This window comes from Pempheris klunzingeri, chromosome 15 (assembly GCF_042242105.1).
Source record: "Pempheris klunzingeri isolate RE-2024b chromosome 15, fPemKlu1.hap1, whole genome shotgun sequence".
In the NCBI taxonomy this organism is placed as follows: Eukaryota; Metazoa; Chordata; class Actinopteri; order Acropomatiformes; family Pempheridae; genus Pempheris; species Pempheris klunzingeri.
In genome coordinates, this window is record NC_092026.1 from 10859788 (window position 1) to 10875277 (window position 15490).

Below are 15490 nucleotides of genomic sequence, written 5' to 3' on the forward strand. Positions count from 1 at the left end.
GAACTTATCAACTGGAATTCAACTGGAACTGTTTTTTAAACCAATAATTTGTGTCAAATTACATTGTGCTTTCCAGGAAATGTCCTAGGAACTTATTGGGGATCTATATACCCATTAAAACAAGAGTTTCCACAATAAACTAGTTTCATCTTTAAGAAAAGACATTAACGGATGATTTCCTTGAATAAATATGTAAATGATAAAGATGTCATATTTGTAATTGATGGGAAAAGTGGCTTTTGTGTTGCATTTCATTGTTATTTTGTGATTTTAAAAAAAACTGAATATGAATATGCACTTAACTGTATAAATTTACAGTAAATGTTGTGCAGTGTTCCAGTTTAAGCAGAAGATGTCGTAAAAAATTAAATTTCTGTTCTGCAGCTGAAGATTAAGATGAGTTGTTTGGTCGCTCAGTTGAGTGAGCAAACTAAGCAAACTCCATCTGCTGAGGACCATCGCTGGGTGCAGTTAAAACAGTTTTTAAAAGCTTGGACAGTAAGTGGACCTTGAGTTAATGTTTTTTTTAGTCAAACTATGCTGTTATATTTTAACAGGTGAATGCACGATGAATGAAAAAATGACAATTTGGGTAACAGATGTGATGAAAAAAGACGTAAAGGTGCCACAAAAGCATCAAAACAGTTTGATTATAGTGCATATCTACTTGTAACTACAGTATTTTTTAAAAAAATCTTTGCATCTCTTATGTTTGTGCTGTATAGAGAAGGTTTTTTTTGTTGTAGTTTGAAGAAAAAGTGGACTGCGAGGTCTTAAAGACACAAAGAGTGATCAGAGGTGCAGAAATCAGAGGGTTTAGGGGAATAAAAAACATAGAAACATAGAAATGAATGCTACAAAATCAGATGCTGGAGCCGGTAAAGTACAGGCGGATTAAAGCATGACGTTTCATCACATGAGGAGAGGGAACCTGACGTTAGCAGACAAACAATGAAAAGAAACGCCTGCAGCTGCTGTATGTGTCACTCTGAAGCCTGAGCAGGAATAGATTCAACATAAAGGTTTGAGGATCGTGTGAATAAAGGAGTTCATTTCATGACACATTTAATCAAGAAAAACAGACAATACAGAAACTCAGATGAACAAAAGAAAAAAAGCTTCAACCTATTTATCCCAGCACTACAGTTAGTCAAGGTTTTTCTTCCTAAATCTTTAGTAGCTGCACAGTATATGACCTCTCACCTTTGTTAAAGAAAACATATATTAATAGCAACAAAGATTGTGTCCTGCGCCTGTGCTGTCATGAAACTAGAGCCAAGGACAGAGGAGACTTTCTCTGTGATTAAACCAGAACCACGATGATCCGTGTACTTAATTAAAAGGTCAGCCGCGCTCACTTTAACCAATCCTGTTATTCCCCAAGCTGAGGACGAGGTGTTAGCAGTGGGACTGGGAGCTCTGCAGAAACCATCTGCTGCCACCGACACTGAAGGGTAAATGAAAACTTCAAATCCCCACATGCTACACACTCGGCATCTGCCCGTCTAAGGTGTTATCCTCTCATTGCACACAGTCCCCTCAACTGGTGTGTTTGTGGGGATGAAGTCCAGTCACCGCTGGCTGGAAGAAGCACTCAAATACCTCAGCAGCATCTCAGGAGCTGTCAGACACGTCTCTGAGGGGTTTGTGACACCAAGAACTGAGTATTTTCTGATGTCCCAACGCCATATTGTGTGAATTAGATATGGATTTATGTAATCTAGCAGAATCATCTCTGTGAGGAAATAATTGCCGTCTTATCCTCTGGGCACGTGGCCAAGTGGATGCATGAAGTGGAGACGCCAAGCAGAGAAACTGCTGCCATTGAAGGAGAAAAAACAAAAAGACATTAGAAGTAAACCATTATGTGTGTGTGTGTGTGTGTAAGTAAATGGTTGGCAAATCAAATCTGGTCTGGCATGAGAGGCTGCCCTGAGGGTAAACATCAGGTTCACTCTGTATGCACGATGGCTCACATTTTACAGACTCCTGCTCGCTGAGAAGCTGTCTTTTTTTAATCTTAAGGTGTTTCAAGGTTAGATTTATTCATAATCTTACCTTTTGTGGGCTCAGAGACAAGTCTTTATTGGTATTATCTATGACAGTCAATGTATGACAGATATTAAGGGCAGCAGAGGTGAACTGCAAGTTAAATTAATCTCACTTTAACTCATATTGACATCAATTAATCTGCAGTCCAGCAAAGGCAGATGTACTGAAGTCTGGCATTTATTGTGAAGTTGTGAATTGTAAAGTGTGAAGTTGTGTTTTAATCATTTAGATGAGTTTTTACGCAGATCTTCCTCTGTGTTCAGTGGCTCCCAGACTTTTGGTTCATGACTCACTCAAATTAAAGCAATTCCTACTTGAGTGGTGAACAGTTCATCCAAAGAATGATTTTGCCTCTTTGGGTTGTTTCGTTTGATTAAATGTTGACGCAGGGGGAAAAAAAAACAATTTGGGAGAAAACTGCGATGGCAGAAGTATGTTTTTCCTGTGTCGAAAGTCCATCGTGATAAGGGTCAACTTTGTCTGTATATTAAAATATGCTGAACTCTCACATGTAGTCACTGTGGTCTACAATATATTCTAAGAAGAACCGGGGAAATGTACTTTAATCATCAAGAGTCAATTTATTTTCATATTCTAAAATGCAAAGGACATAACAGGATTTGAGAATAAATCCAAGGTTGAGTGCACAAAAATGTTTCACTGCAAGCGTTTATGTACAAGAATGAGATCAACAAATCTTTACAGAATTCAACAGGTACTGCATCGATATTTAGAGTCAACTTTTTGAACCTAATAACGTAGACTAGACTGGACTTAGATTCATTTGTACTGAAGATAATCTGTTTAAACACATCAGCACATTAATTAATTTACATTTTAGTGAATTAAAAGTGCTGAATCAAAGGTTCGCTATTAGTGCATTAAGGACCACTGTTTGTTTCTTTGTTTTTCATACATTTAAGATTAAAGTCCCATCAAGGTAAAGCTACACGGCCGCACAAACAGGCCTGTTAGCGTTAACTTTTGAAGGAGAACAAACCAAACTAATGTCCTCTCCATCTGTTTACCCAAACATGCTACCCATTAATACACTGGCTAGCAATTACAATTTGATTGTACCATCATTGTATATTTAATGTGAGCATTAGTGCGTCATACGAGTATCAAGAATCAGTGGTAAATCTTCAGTTGCTTTGCTTACAGCAGGAAGAATAGCTGCCACAAACATCTGGCAAGCAGATAACCTGTTAGGAACTCTCTGTTCAACAAGTTATACAGAAACACCACTTCAGTCTGGGTGTAAATTATTCAGATAATTAGCTAAAAAAGTAGGGCTGGGTGATATGGACACATCCTCATAAAGATCATTGTGTCTTTTTTTACAATATGTAGTGTGTTTGGACCCTGGTGTTCGTACCATGTCAGATAAATAATGACAGCTGCAGTTTAGGAAACGTCTCCAGTTTTGACACGTTAATATGTTCATTTTCAGAGAAAGGCAACAAAAAACGCTGCATAATGATCGGACCAGGTGATGCAACGGGACAAGTGCACAGTCCAGCCAGAGAGAAGTGAGTTATGACATGAGTGACGAAGAATATTTATACACTTTGATCATCACGGTTAATGTAACTCACCCAGCCCTAGTTTAACTTAACCCCATTACAATTAGGGACGTTTTCCCCTGGTTTCAGTCCATGAAACAACACTGCATTTTGCTGGAATTATGCCTCTACTGAATACAAGGTACAATGGATTTGAAAGCTATAATTCAGCTCAACACTATGCGTGCTATAGAAGAGAAGCCAAAAACACTTACTATCAGTTTAAACCAAACCAAATATGAAACTGACCATTGCTCAGAACACAGATGAGTTTAAATACATGAGTTACACAATTCTTGTCTTTTTTTCAAACCTTCAGTAAGGAATAACGAAAGTGCTCTGGTCAAACCTGTAAAAAAATAGTTTATACACACCCCCGTCATCTGACCGGAGGGGTTGTCACAAAATTTGTAGACAACTGTTTTGCTTATTGATGGTCCTCTCCCCATTCACTCCACTGCTCCTTGCCCTCACCGCCCGTCGGTAAGACTAGTTGTCATTTGTTAAAGGGAAGGCAGACAGGCAGTATGACGGTGGAGCAGGCTGGGCCCGCTAAGGGCTCTGCCACCTCTCCCTCCAACTCTGTCCATGTCCCTTTCTCTGGAATGTAGCAGATGGTAGAAGACTTATAGGCCCCCTGAGGAAAAGAAGAAAATCAAATCATTCTCTTCATTTGTCTTTGTGCTGCCTGGATTTCCAACAGTGCAAAAACTCAGTTTTATATAAATGTGCGTTGTCAAAAACTTTCAACACTTTGGTCACACTGAACACACGACGTGTGCAGACTGTACACGGAGCAGATGTGCCGCGGAATGTCTCTTTTTACTGGCTACACTTACATACAGTTTTTACTAAAGTCTGAATTATAAAAGGCCCATGCAACAGACAGAGAAGTCAGACAGAACTGAGGCCAGCACATTGTTGGTTTTGATCTTTTCATGGAATTTGTTTATAATAACCAAGAAGAATAAGAACATAGGCCTACCATGCTCCAGCTGTAGCCTCCCACGAGGAAGATGCTGTCATCCAAAACAGCACAGCCTGGGCCGCTGCGGCCCTCCAGGATGGGTGTCTGCAGGATGTTCCACTGGTCAGCTTTCGGGTCGTAACACTCCACCAACATTACGTCTAGATGGGAGAAACCTTTGTGAGAGAAGAAGAAAAGTTATCTTTAAGTAATGACAGTACTTCAGTGTATCGCATACACAAATGTCCCATAACTGTAGGTCCAGGTTTCAGTAACGGGCTGCTTGTTTGACTTTAAAGGCACTGAAAAGACATTTTTACCATGAACTTCTCATTTTGAGTGATTAGAACAAAGTTGTATTTAATGTTATAGAGAAATATGTAGAACTTAAAATTAAGTTTTGAATGTAGTGCATAATATGCAGGTAACATATATGTATATATTCACAACTACTACTACAGTTGTAAGGTCAATGTGCTTTACATTAAAACAGACGTACTACACGAAAGAACCCACATCCACCCCACAAAACAAAAAAATTCAATTTCCACGTGGCATGTGTATGTGAATATAGCTGTGTCAGATCTCACAAGCTGAATTTAAAACTGTGGCAGCAAAAAGCCAATTTGCAAATTGTTCACCACGTACAGTAAATGTACATTTAACGGTCTTTCAAAGTAGTCGTGAGACTGTATTCAAAAGACATACAAATGTCCTGCTCATAATTCCCATTCAACTCCCAGCATTCAGTGTTTCTGATTAAATACAAGCAAACAACAGCAATCCAGTTGTTTGTGCTGCTCTTTCATTTTCTACCTTGAATGATGAAATGCGAAAGAAAAGAGAGACTACAGGCCTATAGTGAAATAAAAGCCATCGTTGTAATGGCAGCCTCTCTTTCATACGGTTTTGAAAAACGTAAAATGTGTCAATCTTGACCTTTCTTTTGTTCATTCTCTGAAATGAGTACTTACCTTTCAAATGGTTTCCACCAATAGCATATAGGCGGTCGTTCATTCCAGCCAGGGCATGAATGGCACGCTTTGTGTTCATATCCTGTTTCCTAGCCCACACGTCCATTATAGGGTCATAACAGTAGAGCCAGGAAACATACTCTCCATTGTGAACTCCTCCTACAACAGGTAAACAGAGAGCTATCGCTTTAATACTGAGTGGACATCCATGCAGTAGACAGACACACCGGCTGCTCATGTGATAAACTCTGCAGGGCTAATTAAGGCATGTCCCATGTTGAAATGTGTCCTAAAATGATCTTAATCAGATAAATCACTCACCATGTGATTGATAATTATAGATTATTGATTTCTTTCTATACTTTTAATACTACCCAGTCACTTGTCTGCTCTTTCTCAAATGTGATCTTTGCATCACTGGTTTGATATTGTTTTGTTTTTATATATATATATATATTTTCTTTCAAACTATTAGATTACATCAGAGTTAGTGGTGCCTTCTCCAAACAGCTCTGTTCAAACACAGGTTTCACTGAAGGCTGGAGCCTTTGTTCCCCTCTTTTAGTTTTACACTGTAATGACTGCCGTGGTGCGTAATACAGCACAATAGTCACGTCATGGAGTTCACTGATGATTCAGTGATAGTCATCTTTAGGAAGAGGAGGATTTTGGTTTACAATATTCTGCGTTGGTTTGATGAGTGTTTGACTGATTTAAATGTCACTAAAATAAAATAGGTCATTATATTTTCAGTATAAAGAATATTTAAGTATTGTGGACTAGATACTAATAAACTTTATACTATAGTTATATTGAGCTGGTTTTAAAGCATTTGTACATTTCATTTCACCCTTTACAAGAAACTAATCTGGTGACAATCACATCAAAAGGATAACCAAGGTATTTAATGGTAAATGGTCTGTATTTGTATAGCGCCTTTCTAGTTATTTCAATGACTCAAAGCGCTTTACATGACATCCTCATTCACCCATTCACACATCATTCATACAGGAGGAATGTAATTTGGAGGAGACTATTCTTTCATACTCATTCACACACTGAAGCCATGCTTCAGGAGCAAGATGGGGTTCAGTGTCTTGCCCACTTCGACATGTTGACCCATAGGTCAACATGATTGAGGGACGACCCACTGTACCACTGAGCCACAGCCACCTCTTTAGGAAGAAAAATACCATTCTTACTTTTTCACTTCGGGGTGCCTGTTCAGAGGATGAGCAGCTGTAGGGCTCTACTGTGTAGCAGCGCTTTCATGTTGTAAAGGGTCAAAGTCAAGGCTAATTTAACTACTTCATATACTGTTTGAATAATTTAATCAATGAGTAAAAACTAGTTGTTTGTACTTGAGTAAATGTTCTTAGTTACATTCTACTGCTGCTTTATTCTGTAGTTGGTTTAATATGACATGATATGTTGTGAAATTTTGCTTTGCATGAACATGAGTGATTGATAACATCAATCTTATCATTTAGTGATGTTTTAGTCTTCATTTTTTTCAATAAAATAAGAAATATCCTGTATATGTAGCAGAGTGATAATAAATGATTTTCAGTGAAGTAAAAGTATAATAAACGTGACTAAGCGACAGGTTGTCTCCTGACCTGAGATGTAGATCTTGCCGTTGTGCACCGCTCCTGCATGGGCGGCCAGAGGCTGCGGCAGAGACGACACGTAGTTCCACTCGTTAGTCTCAAGGTTGTAGGACTCGACGCTGGAGAGGTAGCCGCTCTCGTTCCTACCACCAATCACGTACAGGTGCTTATCCAGGCGACAGGCAAAGAAACTGGCTCTCCTGAGGAAGGAAGTGTCAACCAGACATCATCATTAAACCAGCGATGACAAGATTAGTGTGTAAAGCGGAAATCACCTTACAGACAAACTGTGGATAGATTTAAAATATGTTAATGACTTACCTCTCCTGCATCGGAGGCAGCTGTATCCAACTGTTGAATCTGGGGTCATAGCGGCTGACAAAATTAGTGCTGTGTTTTCCTGCAGAACAGATATAATCAATATCAATGGCAATGATTACTAAAATGACATAGTTGTTTATAGTATAAATCGGTTTGGACAGAGTCCAGCAGTGCTCAGATTTAATTAGCTGACTTTTTGCCAAACTCCTTGTTACGGTACCCATGAAATGCACAACTGTGACTGTGCAAGTCTCCATTTAATATAAACATATGATCTGAAAATCACCACCCACACATGATGATTTTCAGCGTAATATGTGAGTTAACAAGTTGACTGAAGTCTTGTTTTTCCAGTCACACACTGTTTTCACTAAGTGCATTTCTGTATTGTTATGATACATGATGGACTAAGAGCAAAAGTACAGTATCAGATGAGTTTTTGATCATTTATAGTTTTTGTTTCTTACTATGGCGGTGTGCAACCACTATTTCACAAAAAGTACTCTTAACACATCTACACCACAAATATTTCAGTGTTAATAGCAGTTATTTTTCTGTGCCAGTTATTGACAAGTGTTGATTGGAGTGTTGTTTGTCCACTCAGAGCTGATCTGGCTCTAGGATGAGTGTTTGAAACTATCTGAAAGTGTTAACATTAACTCCGATTGGTTTGAACTTATATCAACTCTGGCTCGGAGCGCTCTCCAAATTAAGTAAACACTGACAAATTTGCTGTGTGAAATCAGTCTGTGGTGTTACTGTACCGTTGGGGTTCCACTGGTCCTCTCCGCCCAGCAGCAGCAGGAAGTTCTCCACCTCCACCACGCAGTGATGGGCGCTGTTGTAAGGCATTACTAGACAAGACACAGAAATCAGCAACATCAATTACTAAAACATGTGAATGATTAGGTCAGTAATAGGTAAATGGTAGCCTATGGGCCAAATGTGGCCCTCCCTTTTGAAGTTTGTATCAAACTTTGAAATGATTTCTCATAAATGTACTGTAAAAAACACTATCAATCAATCAATCTTTATTTATATAGCGCCAATTCATAACAAATGTTATCTTAAGATGTAAAGAAACGAAAGAGAAGGTCTAGACCAAACACTTTAACAAAGAGATCCAATGATTCAAAATTTCAAAACTAAGGATTAAAGAATCCCCACATGAGCAAGCATTAGGCACCCCTTTAACGGGAAGAAAGAAAAATGTAAACCACAATAACCATTACCTGCTGTCATTGAATATTAATCAATACCCCCCAAATGACCCACCAGATATATAACACTTGGTTTAAAGGAAACAAGTGAACACATGAACCCAGAAACAACAAAAATCCAAATCAGCAAAGCTGTTTATCTGTTTATCAAGTGTGGATAACCAATCAATTACATCTCCAGTCTTGTAGAGCAACACAAAACATACAATGAAGTACGTCACTTGTTTTTTGTATAATCAGCTATAAATCTGTCCTCAGATATAATTAGATAAAAAGCTTTGAGATAAGTGATAATAATACTCAAACTAACATGTAGATCTGAACCTGTGAAACTACACTGATCCGTCATTGAACAAAACTTTAAAAAACTGGCCATGGTTGAACCTAATTGCAGATCCCTCATACAAGTCGCATTATCTGTCCTGGCACTGTTTGTCATTCAGTGACTATTTTTATTTTGTCATGCAGAGTGTCCTATTGTTTTACAAGGACTGCTCATTGTACACGCTAATGTCAAGATTGATTTGATTTAGCGATGTCCTCATCTCAGCAGGCCAACGTGCCTGTTGCAGTGACAAACGCAAACATCTATTTCACAATCCGCGGTGTGAGCCAATGTTATAGGATTTATTTCTCCTCCTCATTGCCTTTGCTTTGTAACCTTCCATTCATCCATCTTCGGGAAGTGATTTCTTGAGGGGAATCAAGTCTGTTGGCTCTCACACTGGAACAAATGAAAGTATGAAACAGAGTAAACGGTCTACTGTTTGTCTATCTATCTATCTATCTATCTATCTATCTATCTATCTATCTATCTATCTATCTATCTATCTAATAAGATAAATAAGTTGAGGGATTTAACTCAATTCAACACCTTTCTTTTTCTCCCCATCTATCATTAAAATGTGCCACAACTGCTATTTATCTAGAAATAAACTGACTACATCCAGTGAATATGATCTTTAGTGTATCATACTCCTCATCATGTGTTAGCACAAGTTAGCATGAACGGCTACAAGCCCACAGCTGCTGCAGGGCCCCCTTGTGAAGGATTTTTCCCTTGTGTATGTTTTTGTGCTCCCCTCCTCTCCTCCATCTTCTTTTGCTGAAGTGACCCCATTGAGATGTAGAGAAATGGTCTTAGGTGACAGTCATAATGAACATGATCGTGTTCACTCAATAAATCTCAGGCCCGGTGCTTTTTGAGCACAAATCAGTGAAATGTTAAAGCCCACCTGTCTGTCTCCATCAGTCATTTCCACTGTCACCTCCCCAACGCCTGATGGATCACAGTTGCTGCAAAATTAGACAGCCTTGAATCTCATTTCTTTCCAATTGGCCTCTCCCTGCAATCTCACTCTGGCTGGCTGACATGTGCCGGTCCTCTATGGAAGGGGAGTCTGAGATAGGAACTAATACTACATAGACTAAACACAGCTTTATCTCGAACGAGGGGATTAGGTTGCCTGCCTCCAGTGCACCTCAAAGATGAGTACCATATGACTGCCAAATTCCCTTACATGCTATTTACATTATCATTCAGTCAGCAGTATATAGGACATGGATGGGCGGCTCTTTATTTGATGTCTAGTGACTTGTACTCATACTAAAATTCTTCTTGTGCCCATGTGAAAAGAAGATGATTGCTTTACAGTATGTCACAGGCTACAGTACGAGGAGTGCTGTGGGAGGATTTGGGACATTTGCCCGACCTCGACAGGTTCCTCAAATACAGGTGAACAGCGGGATAAGTGCCACCCTAATAGTCTTGTGCAGTGAAAACAGTAAAACATATCTATTATTTTTCCTTCTACAATATATATTGAGAATTATCACCTGAGAACGAGGGAAAAATTATTCTACCTGTCCATCCCCTCTCCCCTAAATCTTCCACTAACCCTTTGGGTGTGCAGCCATAGGAGGGCAGGATGAGCATGTCCTCTACGAGATGGACGCCATCACTCCAGTCTACAGTGAGCTGTAGGGCTCACTAGAGGGAGTCAGAAACCTCTGCATAGAGGCACAGTCGGGGTTGGTTGAATGACTCCACAGCTAATGCACCACTGCTGCTCGAGCTCTGACGTGCCTTTAACACCATTACAATTGCATCCCACTGAGCTGAATTCCTTTGTTCTAGGCCATGCTGCGTAGATGAGGTCGATTTCCGAGCGGAAGATTTTAATATCAGGTTGGTTTCAAGAGGAAGAGGAGAAATACGGTCCAGCATTGTGGCTGAGCACTGTGCCTGCCTTTGTCTTGAGCTCGTCCACGCTGCTGTGGGTACACTAGATGGCAAACTTTACACTGGAATCACCGAGCAGTGCATATATATCTGACACAACCAGAGGGATCAGATTCTTCCCAAATTGTGTTGATGAATGTCTTAATCAAAGGCTGTCCCTCTCAGGTTTCGCCTCATTGAAAAGTTATGATTGAATGTTAATAATCTTCTATTCCACATCCATTGTGTGGAGGCTACATCAGATGGTCACTGATGTGTTGAGGGGATGATTTTGCAGTTTTGTCCTTCCACTTGGCCACGGACCATTTGAGTGTTAACTTTTTAGTTTTGACTGATGGAAATCCCTATTGACCTTTTGCTTGTTGCAGTTTATACCCAGGGAGAGAGATGAGAAAATGACAATATAAACACCAGTGTGTTTCTCCCTGTTGTTCATGCATGGCCTTAGTAAAAATGTACTCTGACAGATTTGAATAGAGCTTAAACATGGGCTAAAATAACCAACAACTGCCAAGAATTGTTAGGATTCAAGCAGAGGAAGAAACAACAACGTGCAAAACTTTCTCTGAACACAACACAAGACACAACAAGAGAAATACCACACCGGATACATTAAAAAGTCGTGCTGACAGAAAACAGACCTATGGCTAATATGTATGAATGACAAGACACTGCTGAGATATAGCTCCAACCAAAACCAAAGGACAAAAGCTCAATACGTCCGGCAATGATGATGCAAAGCACAAATATGGTTTCCCATTAGCTCTTGTATGACCTTTGCAATATGGCAACAATATAGTGGTGAGCCTTAAAAGGTCAGGGAAGACAGAGAGAAAAAAGAGCATGGTACTCTTTACAGAGGTGAGTGCTGCAGGTAAATTCACAAAGGCTTCAGACGTGTGCTCTATGGACACTACATTCTTTTCAATAGAATAGATCTTTTGGGGAAATTATGACAACTTGCTTTCAAAGTGATATCATAAAATCAATATCATGATCTATACCCTAGTTTATATTTCTACAAGTTATAGGATATGTCTTTATATCTTTTAACTCTTTTTACCTATTTAGTCAATTAAAATCCCAATATATTTGCTCTTGAGTGTTTCTATGAACATTACAGCTGCTGTGTTGCACTAATCTCATCCCTCTTTTTGATATTTAACTCATTGGCCAACAGGCTAATTTTAGTATGTATGAGGTAAATCAATCTCATGTATTGATCAATGTGAGTGAATAATCAAGCTACATTTAAAAGCTATTGAGCAAAGATGACATTCATTATTGTTCTATCTCTGCCACGATACATCATTAGATTCAAGTAAATCTCATCATGCATCCTGCCAGCATATTTCAGCAAAAACAAGGGAAACCGGGCATGAAGCTCCACAGTGCTGTGAAGTCACGCTCTGATTAAAAACTTATATTAAAAGTGATAGTGATACATTATTACCTAAAGGATTTAGGGAACTCCTTCCCCTCATTTTCTGTGGAAATTAACCTGTGTTAAAGTCATCCATAGGAACAACTTTCTCTCATCATAAAAGCCGCTAACACAAGATGCCCCAGGTAGAAATAAAAAAGCAGCTGAGCCTTTGCTACTCACTTGTGAGGATCTTCCATGTCTTTTTCTCGTCGTCATAGTACTGGACCAAATTGCTGGGGAGACGATCAGGTCCAGGAGGCAAACCACCCACCAGTAACAGCAATCTCTTATTGGAACGGATTCTGTAATGTCAAAAGTGTGGGTGTGTGGACAAGTGTTAGGAAACAAAGAACATAACAGGTATTAAGACTTAAAAACACAACCTGAACCTGGGCACCTTTAATTCCTTAATTTACATAATTACTTTTATAGTATTAAAAAGCACTTGCCCAGCATATTTTGGTTTTTCACTCTGAAAATGCTAAATGTGTGAATGACACAACCAGTGAATGAATTAAAGAACAAATGCATGGTTAAATGAGTCACTGCTGCTCATCTGGGTACAAGGACTGAACTTGAGACGACTAATCAAGCAATATGTGGCCACGTTGATCATGATTAACAAAAAATTGCTCAACAGCGTACTAATCCTTTTGATGTGATATTGAACAGTTATTGTACTCTAAAGATAACTTTTTAATTAGCTGTGAAGCAAAGACGGCCGTGCACGGTGCCATGCTGGAGGCTAAAAGCACAATCAAGTACATAAACCTGTCTATACAATGTCTCCATTTCATTGGCTGCACTGATTCATGTGACAACTCTGAGCCAGTTGTGAGATATTTCCTGCTGTTTGCATATGATGTATAACCCAAAAGCTGCACACTTTACTGTACACTAATGACCATTATCTGGCTCTTAATGGATTTCATAACAAATCTACCAATTAATCACAATATGCAGTAAAAAGATTAAAAGTAGCTGGCCTTTATATTCAGTCACATTCACCTTCTTTGCTTTTTCATATTCTACTTTTTTATGCTTGGGAAATTCGCTGTCGTCGCAGTACATTCTCTCTGCGACTGGCCCACTCTGAAGTGTTTTGGGGTTATTCATATGCAAATGAGCCCCTGGACATAGATAATGGTGATTAATTGAGAGAGGAGAGAAACAGTGGCATGTGAAACTAATTATGAGGATTCCTGATTCTTTGCTCATTTATGTCCATATGTAGGAATAGATATGTTTTTGAGATTATGTAGGAACAGAAGTAAAAGTATTTCACTTTAAGCTTCTTTGTGCAGAATTTGATTTTTCAAGTTTACAGTTTCTCAAACCCACAGCTCTAATTTTCTCACTCTTTAAATCTATATTCAGTGAATTCAAAATTTGAATACTGATGCCATAACTATTCAGAAGAATTTCAACCTTGACTGTACACTCAGCTCTGTAAACAAACCTGACAACAGCGCCGTCAATCAATCAACTTACTGACAAAGCCTGCCTACTTACCAGCTCTTAAAGTGCTGATCAGGATAAACAAGGAAGTAAGACATGCACCTTGGGCTATTTTTGTGCAAGTGGAACACATGTATCTAACCCCAGTATAGCGATTTACAACATATACCTAAATATATTCACTTCCCTCCGACTGTATTTTGTTTATCTTTACTGTAAACACAATAGCTGGATCACCCTTGTACTTACACAAGCATTGTTATGTAATTACCATGTAATTCTGGTAACAATTTAATTACTGCATTTCAAATTATATTCATGAGAGTTGCTACCCATCAAACGCATAACCTTTATCTAGTTTGCTGCATCTTGTCTACACTGATTAGAGAGCAATTACACAGATGTGTGAGGAAATAAAGAGTTGTTTTTTTCTTCACAAAAACATAAGGTAACCTTGTAATTATGGATACAGTGTAGCATAGCGTAGATCAAGCCCCTTGACAGCTGGCTCTCTTGTACAGGAAAACATCCACAATCCTCCATTAACTGGGCCTCAAGCCTCACATCTCTGACTGACCACCTACATGGTCTAGACTACACAGGCGGTGGTATCAAGTCCAGGGCTCGTGTCTGTGTGTATGTGTGTATTTGTGAACTCATATCTGTGTTTTTTGTATCTGTGTATGTCTATCTGTCTCATTCTCACCTGCTGGCCACGGTCTGCCTGCAGTGCTGCCTGAAGGGCATTAGGTGGTAGTTCATGGCATCCAGGAGCAGTTTCTGGCACACGGGGTCACTCCTCATGAAGTCAACAGACTGCACCCTCTCCACCAGCTCTGGAGCAGGTATAAGGGCGAAGCGCAGCCTCTTCATAAGGTCCGGCGCATAGTGCATGCGAGTCTCCCGGTCATGCTCCAGCCAGAGGACTGACATCTGGAACAGAGCCAGCTCTGACTCCACAGGAGGTGGCAGAGCATCAAGCATGGCACACATCTCCTCAAAGTTCAGCAGCAGCACATCCTCCACCAGGTACTTGTTGGCGAGCTTCTTGGTCTCATCCAGTCCGTGCAGTGCGGCAATCTTGCAGATCTGCTTGTAGTTCTGCACAGAGATCTGGTCGTTGAGGAACTGCACGCTGAGCTTGGTAATCTGAGGGATGTTGAGGATCTTGCTGACCGACAGCACCTCTTCCACTGTGTCCAGGGAAAGAGTCACGTTGGCAGTGTACAGGTACTCCAACACTAATCGTAGTCCAATGGACGAGCAGCCCTGGAGGACCAGGTTATTGATGGGCCTGGCGCTGGGTGTCACCAGCTTGTCATCAGGAGAGGATGAGGGGGTCCCACTGCTGCCCTGGTCCCCTTTGCTCCCCTCATTGTTGATCACATTATGGGAAGAGAAGAGAGATCTGAAATACTGGGAGCAGGATGCCAGCACAGCTTTGTGGCAGTGGAACTGCTGTCCCTGGGCAGTGAGAGTCACATCACAGAAAAGCTGTTTTCTCCATAAGAGATTGAGCCCGTGCAGCAGGGTGTCACTGTGTGTTGGGTCAAAGGTGGATGTTCTATCACCCGATCTGGACATGACTTCCTGACTGTGAACGCCACCTAGGCGACAAATAAAGCATGCAAGCCATTAACCTCAGGTCGTTTATT

At 40.0% G+C, this 15490-nt stretch overlaps 1 protein-coding gene across 1 annotated transcript; it reads right to left on the reverse strand.

Annotated features, from left to right (window-relative positions):
• Positions 1 to 4113: 4113 nt before the first annotated feature.
• On the reverse strand, positions 4114 to 15419 carry klhl14 (kelch-like family member 14). The gene is made up of 8 exons (XM_070845613.1): positions 14542 to 15419; positions 12558 to 12679; positions 8254 to 8343; positions 7490 to 7568; positions 7178 to 7368; positions 5559 to 5717; positions 4603 to 4760; positions 4114 to 4254 (listed from the first exon to the last, which is right to left on the reverse strand). Exons 1-8 carry the CDS (start codon positions 15417 to 15419, stop codon positions 4114 to 4116), a joined length of 1818 nt encoding a protein of 605 aa, XP_070701714.1.
• Between the last annotated feature and the right edge of the window lie 71 nt (positions 15420 to 15490).